The following is a 21,852-nucleotide window of genomic DNA, read 5'->3' as shown; positions in this document are numbered from 1 at the left end:
AAGAAAGGCGTACAAATGCAATAATGGATTGAATCACCGTCAATATTATCGAGATGAATATAATGTATGGTAACTTTTAGGTTTGCAGTGTGGAACACAATAATGGGTAGCTCTTTATTGACCATGGCCTGGGGCATAGAGAGAGCGGGATTGTTGCCGGGGATACTCATAATGCTGATGATGGGAGGACTGTGCCTGTTCACCTCCTATACCCTCCTCAAAGTCTGCTACCATCATGGTAAGTCAAAAACAACAGCCAATGAGCTAAAAATCAATGAAAATAACTGCTAATGTTTTCAATACCACTTCATGATAGCTGCTAACACCCACTATCAGGTGTTCAAGGTTTAACAAACAAAATAAGAAAGCTAGCCTACATCTTCAAGACTCTTAAGAAATATATTGGACATAGTTGCATTGAAAACTGTATACTATGCGCTTGTGAAATCGATGCATTCATATAATGTTGTATGTTGGAGTTCTTTTCACAAGACTACCCTAGATCCTTTAAATGTTGCACAAAAATTAATTTAAAAAATAATGAATAAGATAAGTTTTTTTATATTCGTCACAGTTATTATATATAGTGAAAGTAAAATTATGTCAGTAAGGCAGTTGTGCATAATACGGGCTCACTGTAAATTTTTCAAAAACATTGATACTGCCAAAAGATCAACACTAGATTGGGTTTTTCTTTAATAAATCAGCAGATGAATACCAGAACATCCTTTCGACAAAGGAGTTTTTTTTATAAAGCTCCCTTGCTTTATCATATCCCAGTGAAAATATAAAAAAAATATGGGTTTGTTAAATCTATTCAAGAAAATGATCCAAAATTCTATACTAGCTGAGAGTGGTGATTTTGGATTACAAATATCGTAGTTTGTCATAAATCACCCTAGAAACCCCATATTTGATATAATCCATCTATGTATGTATCATGTACTCTACTTATTTGATTAAATATAATTGTAAAGCTGCTCATCTCGACACAGGAATTCCTTAGTGAGAAGAGCAGTGGAGGAAAAAAAAAGTTAATTAATTTGTGAAGTTTTGTTGTGTATACCTTTGTGCATCAAGAAACATGGAATTTTGGACAGAAATGAAACATTATTTAGGCCCACTGTGAAATCATTTTGTACAACCCTGAAAGTAGTGCCCCTAGACTACTTCACTACAGACATTGAGTTTAAGGTCGTGAATAAAGGGAGCAATCAATTGAATGCATTCGCTACGAGTATCTCTCTATACTTCAAACCAACTTTGATTTATTTGAATACATAAAGTATTGATTGATGACAATTATTTTCTACATACTTAGGTACATTAAACATTATTATGTGTGAATGGATGAGTACAAGCAGGATATTCCTATTGAAGTATTTTGCCAATGTGCAGTTTTGGGACTTACTTAATATGTACATATTGCTATTAGTCTGCCGATTAATCATTACAATAGACTTTTTTCTAAGCTATCTGCAGAAATGATTGACTCCAAGACAAAAATGATTCTTTTCAGGTGACAATACAGAATGCGAAGTGTCAGACCTGTGCCGGATGCTGCTAGGCCGCTGGGCTGAGGTGGTTGCGCAGATCTTCAGTGTGGTGGTCATGCTTGGAGCCAATATCGTCTACTGGGTACTCATGACGAACTTCCTCTACTACTCAGTCAACTATTTCAGAGGTAAATCAAATTTTATACAATTAATTTATTTTACGTCCCACTGCAATTTTTGGCGGACCCTGAAAATGTGATATACACATTGTCGGGAAACTCGTAGTTCAAGCGGTAAACCGATGAATCTACATCACAGACTAATCAAATAACTGGTTTTTTTTTGATCTGAGCATTTCCATAATTTTTTTACTTTTTTTCGGCAGCTAAAGTGTTAAAAAACTTTTGAAGCTTGGTCTATGCTTTGACGCATTATAAAAGATATCAAATAACTCATATTAACCACCCAGCGAATGATTTTTTTTTCAAATTTTTACTTGATTTACCCGAAAACTCAAATCAAATAAAGTTACACCACAAAATCGATTCCCAATGTTACTACGAGTTTCTGGACACCGTGTGTATATTATCACACAAATTAAACTGTAAACCAACAAAATTGAAAACAACCAAACTTTAAGGATATATTTTAATTTTAAAAATCAATGGTAAAAAAAACGTAATCGGGGGTGTACACAAAAAATCAATGAATTAAAAAAAAAATTGTTTCATTAGATTCCTTTTTGTCCACCTGCAGAGATAAAAAATGTTTGTTATTAATTTTTAATAGTGCTAAAACAATAAGATATAAAAAAGTATTTTGAATTATTATAAATAATATATCTAGAGCTATCCTCAACCAATATTTTCATTTTGAATGTTAGTTTGTTACTTGGGCGATATTGAGATTAACTCCGCTCAAAAATCTTCATGTTTCAAACATAAGTTAAAAATATGTAAATAAGTTATTCAGTTGCTGTTAGTTGAATTCGTAACCACTGGGCCCAGAGTCAGAGCTTTTCCCTCCATGCCACAGAGCTCATCCTTAATTCCTTATTAAATACTTGTGTAATCTTATTACAGAGATACCCGACAACATCACCACCAGCGATCCATTCGACGGAGTTACTTGTCCCAAGAACTTTGTGAACATGACCTCCAACAACCCCGACATGGTGATGGCCTCCTGGGGGGGAAAGTATTGGGACCTTTATTCATCCGTTCCTCTTTATGTGGCCCTGCTCATCTTCCCACTGCTTAACTTTAACTCTACCACATTCTTCACAAAGTTTAACTCCCTTGGTGAGTAAAGAACATTAAAAATATTAGGTACATTGTTAGCTTAGGTTAGCTTGAATATCATTTGTTACTAGTGGCTCATGAAACAGTAGATCTTGAATCCAAAAAGTATGTTTCTAATTTTCCCATTCGAAAACCAAAAACAAAATTTCCTCCGAAATAATAAGATTTGTAAGTAGGTACTTAAATTACCTATATTATTATTTAATTACCTACTTAATTATACAATTTCTCCAAAAAACATCACTATACCCGTAGCAATTCTTTTTTCAAACTTTCTTTAGGCGGGTACCTTAATTTTGAAAATATTCGAATAAGAAAGTCCAAATAAACACAAAGATTTCACATTTGAAAAAGAATCCTTACTAAATGATTAAAATGACCATCATCTTAAAACGGAATTTACAAACTGCATTCAGTGAATAATACCGAATTGCGGCCAAGTTTTCCGAAATATTGGGTTCTCATTTACACTTTGCAAGTTCAATTTTCTTCTAGATAATAATGCCTTCCATCACAGCACGAGTTTCAAATTCACCTATAACAATGGAAAAGGGAAAATTTAAAAAAAATGTCTTAATTATTTGTGTACGACTTGGGGATATTATTTGTCAAAATAAATAAAACAATTTAGTTTAATGATATTGATTTATTTACATTGCACATTTGATTAGTATTCAACTTTTATGTAATCAGTAAATTTTTCAATTTAATCAGCAAATAGCTCCAATGCTGTATGTGACATATGTCATGTATTTTAGATTCTCAAAGTGGTGTAAAATATTAAGCTTTATTTGTTGTTAAACAAAACATTTATGAAGAAATTAATATTAATTAATTAATTAATACCCTAGATTACTGTTTATATTATAAACTATTTAATCTTCTTCTCCTGTTCATTTACTGTTTATGTAATGGGTTCACTTGTGTTTACGTAGGGGTCTGAAGAAATATCCACTCATTTTATTTAAAAATTAAAGTAGCTACACTACACCTAATTATTTTATTTATTTATTATAGAGCGGAGACGGTTTACGTATAGTTCCTGTAACCACTTAGGCCATAAGCCCATTGTGCTATCTCCCATTTTACCTCATTCCTTTAACAGGAACCCGGTCGCTTTGACAAGGGTTGTACACTCTCTTCTGTACACGTTGAATATTTCCATCTATGGTCTTCGAGTACCAGTACCTCCTTAATGGCCCTTTTTGCCAAAAACATGCAACCAGATAATCTATTGTTAAAACTGTGGGTGCCTATAATCTATTAAATCTGCAAATTAAAATATTAACTATATGCACGCTGCGTCAAAACAATTGACATTTGGTTTTCAAAATTCAACAATTTTTGTGTTTGCAGTCGGACATTGCTCCATATTAAATTCCTCAAGTCTTGCATAAATATATTGAAATAAAAAAAAGTTATATCGATTTTTATTTTTTTTATTTATTCTTAAATATATTTGTATTATATTTGTATATTGTCCTCCACGCTAGGAGTTCACCTGTGTTGTGGAGGACTTTTTCAATTGTAAAGTTATATAATACTAAAACAATACAGTGGAGTTAGTTACACAGAGAAACAATAAAAATTAAAATATAAAATCGATTTTTCCATAGTTATAACAAAAAAAAAGTGAAATATAAAAAATTAAATATTAAAATGATTGTAGCCAGTTCCATATGTGTTTTTTGTATTCTGTAAGATTAGATGTTTTATATTGTGTTGGAAGTGAATTGTATAGTTTTATAGCCTGGAATCTGTAGTGTTTTTGTCCAAAGGATGTGTTGGTTTTTGGTATTAGTAGTTGGTGTGCATGTCTTGTTCTAGTATTGCGAGAAGTTTTAAATGTGTTTAGGTTCTTGTAAAGGAAAGTAAGTATTTGTTTTGAATATAATTTTTGAATCTTCAACACTGGCAATTTTTTGAATATGGTTGAAGTGGGTGTTAGTATTGTTACTTTAAGTATTACTTTTATTAAGGTTTTCTGAGCTTTATACAGTGTGTCTATGTATTTTTTACTGGCATAGACCCAGGCAATAATGCCGTATTCCATTATGGATTGTGCTATTGCGAGGTATATATTCTTTATATCAAATATGTTTAGTATATTTCTCACGTTTTTGAAAAAGTAAATCAACTTGTTTATCTTTCCTTTAACCGACTCAATATGTCTGTCCCATTTTAAATAACGGTCGAAGTATATACCAAGATATTTGATATTTTCGGTTTGTGTGATTGGAGGACAATTGCATGGGGTGCTCGCTGAGTGACAGGAATGTATTTTAAGGTAGATGTTTTTGGAGGGTTGGCCTCTCGAGTTTATGCTAAAGGTTATGAATTTAGTCTTATCTATATTTAAAGTTAATAAGTTAGAGTCAAGCCATTTTTTTGTAATATTTAGGCCAACTTCAGCTTTTGTGATTAGTGTGTTCCAGTCAGCGGCCTTAAAAAGTAACACAGTGTCATCAGCAAAGCTTTTAATATCCCCGTATATTTGCAGGTGACATAGATCGTTAATATAAATAAGGAATAGGATTGGGCCAAGTACGCTGCCTTGTGGTACTCCGTAGGATACTTGTTCCTTGTCACTACATGTGTTTTCTATTGAGGCATATTGGGTGCGATTTTCCATGTAGCTTTCAATTAATTTGAGTTCTGTTCCCGTGATTCCGAAATATTTAAGTTTATTGAACAGGTTTTGGTGGTGAATTGTGTCAAACGCTTTTGCCAGATCTAGGAATATTCCAAGGCATTTTTTACCCTGATCTATATTTGTTTTGAGGAAGTCTGTTACTGAGGCTATGGCATATGAGGTGCTCATATTTTCCCTGAATCCAAATTGATTTGGTGATAGTATATTGTTAAGGTTAAGTAAAATTAAAAGGTGGTTTTTGATATGTTTCTCGAGAATTTTCGAAAGCGTGTTTAGAATTGTAATTGGTCTGTAATTATTAATTTCTATCTTGTTTCCATTTTTGTGGATTGGAATTACTTTGCCCGTTTTCAAAATAGTTGGGAACATTCCTTCTTTAATGGACCGATTTATAAGTATAGTAAGTGGGATAAGAAGTGCTGACTTTATTATTTTTAGTGTTATCGGTGATATTTTGTCGCTACCCTGAGAGTTTGTATTTTTTAGTTCGTTAATAAGTTTTAGTGTTTGTGTTTGGGTTTGTGTAAGGAATTTTAAAGGAAGAAACACCAGTGTGTGTATAGTGGGTTGAGAATTCTGGGATATCGTCATTTGTAGTGATTCTGTTTGCTAGTACCTTGCCTACGTTAGCGAAATAGTTATTCACAAAATTACATACTTTTAGTGGTTGTTCTGATGTCTTAATAATCTCGTTATCTATTTTAATCTTGGTTATGGAATCGCTTTTATTTGTAGATGTGTGGGATATTTCTTTTAGGATTTGCCAAATTTTGTTGGGGTCCTTGTTGCATTTATCTAATTTATTTTTATAATATATTTCTTTCGATATACGTGCAAGTCGTGTGCATAAGTTTCGATATCGTTTATAGAAATTTATGAGAAAGATGTCATATGGGTTTGATTTGCATTGTTTGTGGAGTTTGTCTCTTTTAATGAAACTTGTTATGAGTCCTTTTGATATCCACGGTTTTAGAAGTTTATGTTTAGTTGGAGAACTTTTTTCAGACGTGATGGTATTTTTTTTAAATTCGTCTTGAATACATTCTATAAAAAGTGACCATGCTTCATTAATTTTACTATTTTCTACGAGTTCTTCCCATTTTTTATTAAGTAGTATGTCATTTAGTTTTAAAACATCAGTTGTATTGTATGTTTTTTTGGTTTTTATTATTTTATTTATTTTAAATCATGAAGGTCATTCTTCGCCACCCTGTATATGTTTATTTATATTATTTACACAGGTATCCGAAGACAAAATGTTTGTTATTTCAGAAACACATTCTTATCATTATATGATGGTGTTTTTGGTATACATATTATTTAATTTCTTTACATTTGATGACATATTCTTGATGTTATTATTCCTAGGAACATTATCAGTCCTGTACCTGGCAGTGTTTGTGACGGTGAAGGGATGGGGCTGGGGAATGCACATCAACTCCTGGGTAGATGAATTCACCATCAAGACTGACTTCAGTGCCCTCAGCGGGATGCTGGCGCTCAGCTTCTTCATTCACAATATCATCATCACAGTCATGAGGAACAACAGACACCAAGAGAAGAATGTAAGACCTTCTGCTGATTATGATACTGATGGATGATTCTGAAAACTGTAACGGCATAATCAATCAATAGAGTTTATCTCCCATTCAAATAAAATAGTAAAAAATATTGTTATCGAGCCAAGTTACGTCAATATTATAAAAAAGGTAAAATTATGTCTAATTAACGCTTTTATTTTACAGGGAAGAGATTTGAGTGTCGCATTTGTACTGGTGACCATCACTTATATGTTGGTTGGCGCCGTTTTCTACATTTGTTTTCCTCTTGCGAAAAATTGTATAGAAGATGTAAGTTAAATCTATCATTTGACATTATTTACAGCATTCTTTTTAGGACAGGTTGTTTCACAGAATTTTAACAATTCATCAAATTTCAAAGTAAAAATTCAAATTCTAATCAAGTCATTATATTATTTCACTACGAGCGAGGTGTTTCTCAGAACTGAAATAAAAACAGAACTTGAAAATTAGCTTTGAAATTGGAGAATTGTTCAAATTCTGTGAAACAACTGGCCTTAGTCAAAAATTTACCGTGAAATGATAATTATTGTAAATAAGTTCATTAATTGCTGAAAATCTAAACACTGCAGCTGGTGAAATCAAGAATTACCGAAGATGTCAAAGTATGAACAAAAATATTTAATACTTTGTTGAAATACAGTTTAGTGCTCATTCACAGACAAATATAATAATAATATTATGGCATTGTAATCTTTATGTAAATATTATGAGTGACAGATTGCATTTGAATTATTGAGTAAAATAAATTTCAATCGATTTTCTCAATACATAATAACAATGATGTAATTTTGTAAACAAATTGCATTGAGAAATAAAATGGGTTGTCACATTTGTAAATAAATAAAAAAAATTAGTTAAAGCAATAATTTTAATGTAATTTGAATAAATTAAAATATTGGTACTTAATATATTTATTTCGCACCTTTGGCCAGAGATTCAACCTGGTGAGAAAAAAAAATTGCTAATTTATTAAAAATCCGAAATGGCTGTGTTTAGTAAACAGATTACTTACAAACCTTCCTCTATCTCATCACTTTCTCTCCTCACTTCCTTCAGCTACAAAACATTTGTCGAAATTGTAGGAATAGTATCACTGGCTCCAGGCATTTGGTACTCTTGTCCAGTAATCACATTGTGTTAATAAAAATTGGTCTTTCAGAACATACTCAACAACTTTGTGAAGAGTGACATAATGACAGCCGTAGCGCGAGTGCTGCTGCTGTTCCAGGTGATCACGGTGTACCCACTTATCGCCTACATGCTGCGCGTGCAGTGCCTGGGCAGCTCCAACGGGCCCAACCCACCAAAGCGCCTGGCCGTGGTCATGTTTAACACAGTTGTTGTGGCGGTCTGCATCGTGTTTGCGTGCTTCGTGCCGAGGATCGGAACTATCATAAGGTAAATTCGGATTACATTAATCACATTGTATCTATTTTAACCTTATTTCAACTTGTTAGAAACCTGTTGGATGGAACAAATTATCTTAAGTAATATTTTTATCCATTTCTAAACCTTTTTTATATTATATTATTGGTAAGAATTATTTTTCAAAACTTCTTACTTTTATTCAAGTATCTGCAAAGTATTGTTGTTAGCATGGAGGAATATTTCCTCCAAGGTTGTTAGACGTAAAATTCCACTTTTTTTAACCCTAGAAACCTACATTGAAAAACTCAAAACATCTTTAAGGCGATGCACTACGTCGTGTAATATTTTGAATCGAGCCGCTATCAATAACACACCTTACGTAGATGGCGATAATGCTTAAATTCCTGCTTCACACCATCCACCTGTTTTGATTTATGCAAGAAAAAAACATGGCCAAAAAGTGCCTTTTATTTTATTTTGTGGATGTTCAGGAACAAATATTTAAATTTTTTTTGATCATTTTATAAATAACTTAATTTGCCACATTATACAATAAAACCATAACCGAAAATGGGTTCGTAAGTAGGAGATTTTGAACTTTAGCAGTTTTCATAGGCCTTATACATAATTTTTTTTTGGGCTTATAAATATATATTACTTATCTAAAAAATACTCGATTATTTCAAAGGCCAGGATGTATTCTACTCGCAGTATTTAATTAAAGCATCTGAAACATTTGTAGACGACCAAATTTTCAAACCAAAAACACATGATTTTAAATTACTACGTAGTGCATCGCCTTAACCCTAGAAACCTACATTGAAAAACTCAAAACTTCTTTAACCCTAGAAACCTACATCGAAAAACACAAAATTTCTTTAACCCTAGAAACCTACATCGAAAAACTCAAAACTTCTTTAACCCTAGAAACCTACATCGAAAAACTCAAAACTTCTTTAACCCTAGAAACCTACATCGAAAAACTCAAAACTTCTTTAACCCTAGAAACCTACATCGAAACACACAAAATTTCTTTAACCCTAGAAACCTACATCGAAAAAATCAAAACTTCTTTAACCCTAGAAACCTACATCGAAAAACTCAAAACTTCTTTAACCCTAGAAACCTACATCGAAAAACTCAAAACTTCTTTAACCCTAGAAACCTACATCGAAAAACTCAAAACTTCTTTAACCCTAGAAACCTACATCGAAAAACACAAAATTTCTTTAACCCTAGAAACCTACATGGAAAAAATCAAAACTTCTTTAACCCTAGAAACCTACATCGAAAAACTCAAAACTTCTTTAACCCTAGAAACCTACATCGAAAAACTCAAAACTTCTTTAACCCTAGAAACCTACATCGAAAAACTCAAAACTTCTTTAACCCTAGAAACCTACATCGAAAAACTCAAAACTTCTTTAACCCTAGAAACCTACATCGAAAAACTCAAAACTTCTTTAACCCTAGAAACCTACATCGAAAAACTCAAAACTTCTTTAACCCTAGAAACCTACATCGAAAAACTCAAAACTTCTTTAACCCTAGAAACCTACACTGAAAAACCCAAAATTTAGAAAACATTACAAAAATTATCTCACATAAAAGATGTATTCAAGTATTTTTATTTAATATCAAAGAAAAGACATGCGAATAAAGCAAAATGTGAAAACTGTTAAAATCCCAACACTACAAACTTCTTCTCCTTAGAAAGACCTCTTCGGCACAGCATCTCCAAAGACAATATGTATTGTTTAGAATACAAACCAAAACATCAATTTGGCAAAAACATAAACATAAAATGGCATGCCAAACAAAAACATGCACGTAATGTGTACCTATCAACAACACAAACCTATTCAAACATACCTATCATTATGTTTGTAATACAGATCAATATATTATTTCTCTAATGCTCACCTAATGTATGCAATACGCATCTATAATAATTGTTTACTGCACAAAATACAAAACTTACCATTTTCGATGGAACAAGACATAACAGTTTTGGTATCCAGGGCCAGAGTTCCATCAGTAATTTGAGTGCAATAGATTTTAACCCTTTTAATGCTGGCCTTTTCAACCCAATCTAACCCATCACACAACACGTTTTGACACAATACATGACATCAGCGTAGATCGGATTAAGCTAAAGCAATTTAAAATATATACATAATGTATTTACATATTTAAATTTCAGGTATACAGGAGCAGTAAGTGGCTTGGTCCATGTGTTTACGCTGCCCAGCTTGCTTCAGATGATGTCCCTTCGCATCAGAGGGAAACTAACCGTGTGGAATGTCCTGTTTTACACAACTATATTCCTGGTAGGAGCCTGCAACTTGCTGGCCCAGTTCTTCGTAGATTGAGTCTGTGACGGACGCAGGAGAGTATTGTGTATTAACCGTGTTCAAAAAAACTATTAATGACCTAATATACTGCAAATCTTATGTTAGACACTTATGTTAAGTGATTTCAAATAGGTTTAGTAAAATTATATACTAAGAATAATATAACGACTGCTCAAAATTGAACTCTGCTAACGCAAAATTAGCAAATGTGATTGAGTTTTGCCACTGAAGAGATAAAACGCTAGAAGCGTGATTTATACCGATTTGAAAGAGACCTGATAGTAATTCAATGTACCTATTGAATTCGGTACATTGAAAAATAATACATTGAAAGTAACCAATTCACAAAAAAATTCGACTTACAGGCCTATGAAATTGATTATCCATTTAAAAAAGAATTTCGATATTTGTAAATCAATTTCAACCTTAAGTAAGACCAAACTGACCTTACTTCATGCCCACAACAGACGTCTATAATTTTATTTCTTCAGTGAGTTTTGTCCACATGTGTTAATGATAAATTAATATTTGTATTGATTGCGTGTAAGTATTTTAGAAAAATTAATTAGATTCGGCAGACCAAAAATACAATTGGATGAATATGCAATAGTATCTCTGCTGAATATTTGAAGCTCTTGGGTTTAATATAGAAAACAAGGAAAAAGTTTTAATAAATGAATAAAATTGTTCAGATCGAAAAAAAAAGGAGTCTTTTTTGGTTCTCCGTGTGACTTAGAATCAATCTTTGTACTACGAGTTTCCGGACGCCTTGCATATGAAAGAGTGTTTTATTGGTGAGGGTGGTGATTTATTATTTCTTTATCGAAACCAAAGAAGAAGAAAATGTTGTAACAAAAAATGTGAACAAAATATTTATAACGGTTATTTCAACTTTTAACCCATTTATTTATACATATTATATAATGTATTGTACTTTATATTTAACAACAAAATAATAACAATGGAGAAGGTATAAAAAGTATTAACAATTTTATAAATTCTGTAAAAATATTATTAATAAATAAATAATAGGAACACCTGTTTAGTAGTTTTAAACATTCCACAATGAAATTATTTACGAATCCTAAAATCATAGTGATTCAATTTTTGAATTGTATTGCAATGCCGATAAGGCCATTTTACACTTCGATAAGCAAGTGATTAGGATCAGTGTTAAGAAAAACCAGAAGAGACGTCAATGTTAAACCAGTGTAGCATGTATTGTATTTTCCATAGTTGGGTGTTATATGTATCTCCTGGTTTTACCCAAATACCAAACACTAATCGCTTGCTACTAATCAAAGTGTAAATTTTATAAATAGATCTGTTATAATATACATCAATATTTTTATGACAATCAATTTATTCTACTCTTAGCATAGTATGTATTTATTGTAAGCAAAGCATCATCACAATAAAATAACACAAGTTGAATAAAAATCAAAATGGCTAGATTATTAAAAAAAAAACCACATCCCATATATAATCTTTGGTTACGAAAATATTGTTAGTCAATACAACCAACGTTCCCTCTAATTTTTTCATTGTGTATGCAGCCCATCAACTTATCCGTGCAATATAAAGATGCACATTTATTCATAGATAAATTAAGTAATCAAGTTAATGTACCATGGAATAATAAATTACATTTTTGAAATATGTAGATTATAAAAAAAAAAATCTTGCTCCATAATGTTACTTCATATAGAAGTCCAGAAGGTTAATAATAATTGGTGATACTTTGGTACTAATTAACATATTAATTATCTATTCTTCGAGATGTATACGGTAGATGAAAACATGTGTGCGGACAATTTTTAACATGCGTGTGGCTGCACACCCGCACGCCTTAGAGGGAACATTAAATACAACTATTTTTGGTATTAATTGATATACCAAAACAAACATAATACAGACAAAATTTAACAAATATCGAAAAGTTTTTTTTTGAAAATTAGACACTATTGTTTATTCTCCATGAATAGAGTATATCTATTTACATATTTTGCTAAGTAGGTTCCATCATATTTAGTAGATTTTTAATGGTTGATAATTTATTTTAATTACAATAATGTAATATTATTAATATATATTATTATGTTATAAACCACGCACCAAATTTTCTGTGACTGTAAGTATAGCCTACGAAACAATGAACTGATTTACAGATGTCAAACTTAAAACTTGTATTACGAAGGTAATGATTTATGTAATGACAGTGGGAGCATCACGTCCTGTAAATTTCTTCAGATCCGACAATTGGAGAGCGACTTCAATCAGCGGCCTCAACATAACTTGTGCGTCGCCGGTCACGTCCGTTGCTTCATATGAATCAATGTAAAGCCTAGAAGAAATATACATATATAAATTTATATAAAACTGAAATATTTATTTAATGTTACATTGAACCATTATCAGAAAAATGATTTCATATTAACCCGGCGTTAGTGAGGTGAAAAAATCTGACTCTCGTGAGTCGGTGGAAGAGAGGCCGATTATTAAATATATATTTTTATTGGTGACCGGATAAATCATCAAAATGATAAATCATCACATTTTTAAAAAGTTATATAAAGTCATGGAAAGTGATGAAACAAAAACTTTATTAACTGGGTTAAGTAGGTTAGGTTAGGTTTAATTTTTTTTTCATCGTTTTTAATGACTTTTTAAATGTGTGTTGAATAGTCACTGTGTTGAGTTATCATGGAACCATTTTTACTAAATATATATTCATATTGACATGGAGGTTGGCCAAGATGTATATCTTGGTCGGAAAGTCATCACTTACATCTACTTACAAAGGAAATTTTATAAATCTTCATAGATATTATTAGGAAATATTCATTATTATTACTACATATCGTCGACGGCAATCCATCACCGCGTAAATAATATTTGGCAATATTCAGGAGAGACAAAAATTCGACAATGATTTTACCCAAATTGAAATGCGTGGTGATAAAATTTTCGTTGTAGGACTATTCCGTTACGCTGAAAAAATCCTATATTAATCCAACTGATGTAGGTTTACTACTGCAGTCAAATGACATTGCAGAATTATTTGAATATCGCAAATCGTTACAATAATAATAATATATTACTTGCAGTTAAAAACCCGCTCCAGTTACATTTAATAGGTAGATATTAGGTCATTCACAGAGAGAAGGTGAGTATATATTGTTAAAACACGGAACAGGAAGGAGATAATGAATAATAACATGTTCAATTTAGGCATAATAAGAATGACAGTTGTTTGAATTAATGAAATTGTATGTATTTGTTATGGATTCTCTCAAATGAAACACTATTATTCAGTACATGTCTACAACTGATATTAACTGTTACTGTAATAGAATTTGCTCTCATAGGAGTTTTGTAGTGCTTAAATATGTGTTACAACCGTCAATGTCTATAAGGTAAATCAATATCGTATAGTTTGTCACAACAATTAAATATAGTTATAACAAAGTTGACTGAAATAATAGATTATTACATATTGATTAATTGTACCCATGTTTATGAATAAAAAGAGCGTAATTGTGCGATGAGATTAGCAGTCGGTTTAGTTAAAAGGTGTTAATTATACTCAAACTGATGGTTATTCTTTACCAACATCTACCTTTTTAATACGCATTTAAAAAAAACATTTGATTCAACTTAATGACAATAAACAACAACTTTTTGCATTTTTAAAAATATTGATATTAAATATTATTTATGTAAATAATAATAATTTGCCAACAGAACACTAATATGAAGTTCGCGCATAGTTAGAGTATGTTTGTAGGCACTGCCAACCTAACAATAAAAAATACATGAAACACAATCAGAAGCTAGAAACTAAATATAATATAATCAATAGTAAAAATCTAAATATAATTAATAATAATTGATTGTAAAATTAACAAATCTCTAATCTGATATGTACTTATATGTATAATAAAACAATCATTTTGAAATATTTATATAATATATATTAATTTACCTTTACCCATTTAGGCAATTATTCGGATATATTTTAAAATAGTATTTCTTATTGAAAAATTAGGAAGAGAGATTTTTAAAAAGTTAAATAGATATGTAGATAATATATTAAACAGCTCATGATAAATATAACTGTTCAAATTCTCTGAAACAACCCGTTCTTAGTAAAATAAATAATTATCATTACCTGACTGTAGCGCCCGAGCTTCCCGTTCCGCTGAGTCTGAGAACAATCCTGGAGCCATCATCAAATATGATACGAAGACCCTGCAAACAACAATGGACAAATTATTGCATGTGGATAAGAGGAGAACTTTGTACCGATTGCCAAACATCAACTCTGCAGTCGGTGGCGTTTCCACTGTAGATTTTTGGGACATAGCAAAATAAATCCCCGGAATTAGGATTTTATTTGGAGCACGATACGTAATCTGAAACGCTGAATGAGTCGTTGGCGCTGGTGTAGTTGGATATCGTGCCAGCCATTCTTCCTATGCAATGGAGACAGTTTGTTTTACAAAAGTTTAGTATACAATAGTAATTAGAATGTCCCAATGTTGTATTGTGCCTTTATGTTTCTCGAGAAAGTCTGGATGAGAAAGTTTCAAAGTGATGAACAGTTTAGAAATATATGGATTGTGTCTTAAAAATACATACCTATGAACCAGTAAAAATTTCTCGTATTTGCAATAAACATTTTGTTCTATCAAACTCTGTGATGCCTCTGGCAGCTGTTATAATTGTATACCTAGTCTAATCAGTTTCTGTGATGCCTCTGGAAGCTGTTATAATTGTATACCTAGTCTAATCAGACTCTGTGATGCCTCTGGAAGCTGTTATAATTGTATACCTAGTCTAATCAGACTCTGTGATGCCTCTGGAAGCTGTTATAATTGTATACCTAGTCTAATCAGACTCTGTGATGCCTCTGGAAGATGTTATAATTGTAAACCTAGTCTAATCAGACTCTGTGATGACTCTGGAAGCTGTTATAATTGTATACCTAGTCTAATCAGACTCTGTGATGCCCCTGGAAGCTGTTATAATTGTATACCTAGTCTAATCAGTTTCTGTGATGCCTCTGGAAGCTGTTATAATTGTATACCTAGTCTAATTTGAGCAAAAACCTATTTTAATAGCAATACAAACTTGAGTAAACCTCACTTTTCAACATTGTGGTTCAGAAAATAGGGAGAAAATTATTATTTCTGTGGTAAACTGCCGAAATTAAATTTTGGGTATTATTCTGTTAAAAGTATGTCTAGATACTTACATTCATAGGAAAACAATCTGAAATAGGTTGCGGTTATAAATGGAACCAAGTCTTCCATTTTCCCAATTACTTTTGCAATTAATATTTCTTAATTCATTTTTTAATAACTCTGGTAATGATCGGGCTTGTAAACCACACAGACCATCAGGGAATAATTAATTCCCTGTGAAAAAATGGGTTGATTACAAAATTCACTCTGCAGGAAAAGTAACAAATTATAATACAGCCACCAAATACATAAAAACAGTGAACTCACAGAATATATAAATCGCATTGAGTTTGCAGCGATTCCTTAATCTCCAAATTCGGCAGCGGACGGCAATCGGCACAATAACACTTGCATTCGCACCATGAAATTATAACCTGTCACGACAAGCTCTCAAGAGAGTAGAATTTAGAATAAAAAAGAACTAACACATTGTAATTCTAAAGTACTGTCACTTTATTGTGACAAAAATATTTTAATCCTTTAGTTTTAAATCAACCAAACAGGAATAGTAATGCCCTCTTTTGTCAAACAATATAATTCGGATAAATCCAGCTGATTAATGCATAGATGACTGTATTTAACTATCACTTCACCTGCAGAGCAAAATCCTGTCCACTATTTTTAATTTTAATTTTCAAATTAATTTTAAGTCTACTGCTTCTCCAAACTCCTTGACACTCCAACCACCATATTAATAAAGCAATTTGAAAAAAAAATACCTATAAGTCCTGAAAAAAGTATCTTTTAAACTGTACAACACCAGCGCTATCTGCTCCGAGCTTTTTTTATATTACCTCCCGCTATCTGAATAAAATGATTTCACCAGTACCAGAATGAATACATAATTAGATTAACCTTTTGAACGCGTTAATTTGCTCCGTTTTATCTATACTCGTACGCGGTACATATTTTCCAATACCTATGCACGCAATTAAATGTCAAATTATAGCATTCTGGCATGATTTATTGGACTATATAGACAGAACAGATTATTCTCCGCAATATGAAAACAAATCCTCGTGTGTCAACACTCTTAGATGTTGATAAAAACAAAAACATAAAATATCATACAAAGATATGTATGATATTTTATGTTTTTTTATATACAAAAACATAAAATATCATATATACATAGACGTACCATATCTTTTGAATGTGGTCCCGCCATTCACTCGGCGTGTGTGTACTTAGGCCACTGCGTTGATAGACACAAGTGGGACACCATGATCACTTATCATTTTTAGTTATGAAAAGTTATGAATGACATACTAGTACTAACGCCATCCGTTAACAAAAATGTAAACTAAAGGACTAAAAGGCGCGAAGAGGCGCACTTGATTATCGATCTTTTTTTATGAAATACAATTTTATTTTTGAGAAATTCTTGTAGATGTCAGCATCGTGATAGTTCTACGAATGTCCAAGTGAGCAAGAAATACATTTGTGACGAAAGAGCGCTGGAATATCGACCGTCAAAGTTTCCGTATCAACTGTTGATACAGCCGCGTGTGAGTATAGACTTTTTGCCGTAACAACAGTTGATACGGCCGCGTGCAAAGAGTTAAAATACAATACTAATCGAAAATATCTCATGGATAAGCTCATTTTCTGCTAAGGCTAACAACAGCAAAACAACCAATAGAAATAATAAATTGAAAATTCACCTGTTTGGTAGAAACAGATTTATCGATGGGGTCAACGTAAGAGAAGTTGTCTCCCAACTTAACCTTGTAAGTCTTACTGCCGTAGGAAAATTCTTTGCCAACGAAAGATGGATCGGTGATTTTAGCTTCCAAATCCGCCATCATCTTGTTGCAAGGATCGGCTGCACATTCTTCATAATCGTATCTGTAATAATTCATTAATTATCATTGTAACAAACGGTACAAAAGAGTAACAAAAAAAAACATTTACAAACATGTAAAGACAACTTATTGTCAAAAGTAATATATTTTTATTACCACTGATAACTTTAAATTGTTGAAATAATGCATACATACATGGGAAAATTATACCTATAAAAGTTATGACATAAGTTATGTAAATAGCTTGTTCATTAAAATACAATTATACAAACAATGATAAGGAGAGAGTTTGCGTGTTTTAACGATATGATAAAACTTATACCCTTACCATATAGCTATTATGCACAGATAATCTCTGTCTCCAGCGATATGCGATGCGTTGGTTTGAAAAGAATACTTATTGTTGCCAAATAGAGACTGGCGCATGCCTATTTATCCATAATGATTAGGAATGTTAATCGGCAAATTGGCTAATAACAAAATTCTTATTTAAAGACGAGATTAAGAGGATATGTAGCTGAACAAAATAATAAATTATTAATTTGATGAACGCTTTTTGTAAAGTGCTCAATCAATTCTGCATCAAATCCTCAACTAAACATACCAATTAATATTTGTGTATCTAATGAAAACTAGGAGATAACTAAGTTATGTACCTGGTGAAATAATTGCGGCCATATTTCTTCCAGTGGTCAGTTAGAATTTCTTCAACAGACTTTCCAGTTCCAGCGATGATGGACAGCCAACTGAGACACGCCCACAGTCCATCCTTCTCCCGGATGTGATTGGATCCCGTTCCAAAGCTCTCCTCTCCGCACAGAGAGAGCTGGTCGGCGTCCATCAGATTTCCAAAGTACTTCCAACCGGTTGGCACTTCGTACATACTCTTTCCCAGTTTCTCAGCGACTCTGTCAACGGCCGCGGCAGTTGGCATACTCCTTGCAAAGCCTTGGGCTCCGTTCTTGACAAAGTACGGGATGAGATTGAGGTTGTCGGCTATAACGGCAAGAGAATCGGAAGGGGTAACAAAGAAGGCCCCACGGCCGATGATCATATTCCTATCACCATCTCCGTCAAACGCAGCACCTAAATCGATGTCGCTACTCTTGACCTTGTTGACGAGGTCTGCAGCGTAAGTGAGGTTAGGGTCGGGATGAGCTCCGCCAAAGTCTGCGAGGGGAATGGTGCGTGTGTAGCTATCGGGAGATGCTCCCAGTTCATCCGTGAAAATGTTCTTCACATAGGGCCCAGTCACTGGAAGGGAAATAAACCGTGTCAAAATGGAAAAGCCATAAATTTGAATGTCTTCAGAAAACAGAAATGGAAATATACATTATTGACAGTTACTGTTTGAATATTAAGATCATACACATATTTGGCCTACATTTCGACATTACTCAATTAATAATAATATGATGATAGCAAATCTTCTATCATTAATTATATTAATTCAAAATTAGAGTTGTAAATATCACTAAATGTAAATTGATGTTTTTGTTACCACCAAAATAACTAACATAACATCACATAATTTATGTTATTTTAGCTCTTAACTATGGCATCCGAAACATTTGGAAATGTTATGAAATTACCTCCGTTCATTGAATCAATGAGAACCTTGAAGGGTTTCCTCTGTTCAGAGCCGTTGAGAAGGGTCTTAATCTTGCCAAAGTCAAAGATGCTCTTCATTAGTGAGACAAAATTATCCACAGCGTCAATTACACTCACTTCGAATTTTTTGCCATCAACCTATTAAAAAATACAATCAATTTCATTATTATAAGAAAAATCCTTACATTTGAATTAGCATTTTTTAAAAATATATTTTTATCCAAAACCAACAGTGGTAATTTACTGATGATTTTCAGATATATTCTTTTGCTAATCTGTTGCTATTTTCTCTGATTTTATTATCCGATATTTATAATATTTTAGGCAATTACTGAAAAAAATTTGTAACTAGATAATTATATTTATTTAAATACTAGCTGAAATCCCGCCACACGTTGCTGTGGCCAAGTCCTTCTGTGCAGATAGAGAAACAACAGAGTGTGTTGCTTTTACATCCAACAGATGGCGCTGTTTTTTCAAAAAATAGCAAGTTTTTACTTGTCACGGGTGACATATATTTAATATAGGTTCATAAAAAAATGTTCATATTCCAATGCAACGTTTTGTCAAAATTTCAAATCAAACTGTGAAGAACTTTTGGAGATTTAAGATTTTGAACAAACGAACACTTACATTTTTATTTATATAGATAGATTGTATAAGACTAGCTCTCCAGTAAAACCCGCAAATATTTCTCTACTAAATGAGCAATTATATTAGTTAATTAAGAATGCTATGTAACTTAATATTCATTTGTACCTTTTCTTTTTAATTTCAATAAAAAATGTACATTCAAAGTTTTTATAATGTTTTTTATAACAATATATTATGTTTCAATGGCCTTGGTAGAGAAAGATAACAAGTACCAAGAATAAAACAGGAATAATACTTAAGATAATTATTAAATAAAGCCACAATAAAGCAATTAATTATATTATTATGTTACTTAGATAGTATTATAATTTATTCAGAATATTATATTTAATGACTCTTATGAATTATGTAAAACTATGCATTGAAATAAAACCTTACCAGTTATATTACGACAACTATTCCCTTACCAATCAAAAAGAATTTAGTAGAGAATAAATAGTAAGTATTAAAAACTTACATCGAAAGAATATTCTCCAAGCTTGTCAATAGGGCAATCCAAATCAGGAACGATTTTATACTCTGTAATTTTGGTGGTGAGTTTGTATATTTCATCAGTTGTCTGATCAGGAGCTGGTCCACCATTTGCACAGTTGAACTTAATTCCAAAGTCGTTGTCTATGCCGCCGGGGTTGTGGGATGCTGTCAGAACAATACCCCCTAAAGAAAAAAAAACACATAAAATTCAATAAAAATAATATTTTATTTGTTTCGATTTCGATTCCTACTTTCGAAGGTTTAAAATATATCAAGCAGCCGTTAATTTATTTTAAAAATAATTGAAGAGTATATTTTGAATTAGGAATGAGAATAATTCAATGTATTTTATTTAGTTAAATTCTTCAAATTATAGAAAAGTGTAAGTACATTTAAATTAATAAAATGTCAGGGAAATATAAAATGTACAAACCTAATGTTTTGTTGGATCTTATGAGACTAGAAACGGCCGGTGTAGATAAAATTCCATTTTGCCCAATCAAAAGCTTGGAAACCTGTAAATATATATGAATTAGGATCCTCTGTTAACATTAAAACTCCATGTTAAAAACAATGTGACTGATTATTTCAAACCTTATTAGCTGCACTAATTTTAATAATCAGTGCAACGACTTCCTTGCACAAATACCGGCCATCCCCGCCCACGACAAGGGTTGAATTTTCAATGCTGCCCTTGTTTGCGTCGAGAATGCACTGAATGAAGTTTTCGGTGTAATTTTCTTGGATGAAAACTTTGACCTTTTTTCGTAAACCACTAGTTCCCGGCTTTTGCCCTTCGAAAGGAGTTGTTTGTTTGGAAACGGCTTTTAAACTCATTTTGTGAAATAAAACGAACTTGTTTATAATATTTTAGTAAAATCAGGATACTATCACAGAAATAGAACAGCAGTTTTATCGCATTTGAACCACGGTAAACAGCATAAATAAACTATCACGCAAACAATTTGCACAGACAGTTTCGATATTCCAGCTAGAAATGTCAAAAATGTCATTTCAAAGTCATTCAAGGACATGTACGAGAAGCTACATTTATTTATGTTCTGAGCTAGATTCAATCCAGAATCTTAACAGAAAAATAAATATTTATTGTAGAACTCAAAATTAATAATATTATTAAAGTTCTACGAGTATTTTTTGGTTTTTATTATTGTTACAGCTGCTTCGGCTCTCAAGGCCATTTTCAAACTGTGGTTATAACCACGTTTGGACTGATTTATGGTTTGGACGACTTATTTATATGATTCTACGGGGTTTTCCAATAAGAGGTGTTAAATTAGGTGTGTTGT

General features: G+C 32.1%; 2 protein-coding genes across 3 annotated transcripts in view; one reads left to right on the top strand and one right to left on the bottom strand.

Moving 5' to 3' along the window:
• Positions 1–10,773, top strand: part of LOC149426240 (neutral amino acid transporter 9-like) — a 40,535-nt gene extending 29,762 nt beyond the window's left edge. For both annotated transcript variants that reach the window (XM_089645324.1, XM_089645393.1), the window contains 7 exons: positions 81–238; positions 1,520–1,684; positions 2,579–2,797; positions 6,819–7,015; positions 7,196–7,300; positions 8,193–8,431; positions 10,605–10,773. In XM_089645324.1, coding sequence (XP_089501450.1) covers positions 81–238; positions 1,520–1,684; positions 2,579–2,797; positions 6,819–7,015; positions 7,196–7,300; positions 8,193–8,431; positions 10,605–10,773 — 1,252 coding nt within the window. The remainder of the gene's footprint in view (positions 1–80; positions 239–1,519; positions 1,685–2,578; positions 2,798–6,818; positions 7,016–7,195; positions 7,301–8,192; positions 8,432–10,604) is intronic.
• Positions 10,774–12,950: 2,177 nt separating this feature from the next.
• Positions 12,951–21,550, bottom strand: Pgm1 (phosphoglucose mutase 1). The gene is made up of 8 exons (XM_089645488.1): positions 21,140–21,550; positions 20,979–21,060; positions 20,529–20,728; positions 19,399–19,555; positions 18,463–19,060; positions 17,666–17,849; positions 14,927–15,006; positions 12,951–13,099 (listed from the first exon to the last, which is right to left on the bottom strand). Exons 1-8 carry the CDS (start codon positions 21,380–21,382, stop codon positions 12,961–12,963), a joined length of 1,683 nt encoding a protein of 560 aa, XP_089501614.1. The 5' UTR covers positions 21,383–21,550; the 3' UTR covers positions 12,951–12,960.
• Positions 21,551–21,852: the final 302 nt, after the last annotated feature.

The sequence above is a fragment of the Hesperophylax consimilis genome, chromosome 1, assembly GCF_061612785.1.
Source record: "Hesperophylax consimilis isolate HC1 chromosome 1, BYU_Hcon_1.0, whole genome shotgun sequence".
NCBI classification, from domain to species: domain Eukaryota; kingdom Metazoa; phylum Arthropoda; class Insecta; order Trichoptera; family Limnephilidae; genus Hesperophylax; species Hesperophylax consimilis.
The sequence above is the reverse complement of the archived record's forward strand: the minus strand, read 5'-3'. Positions and strand labels throughout refer to the sequence as shown.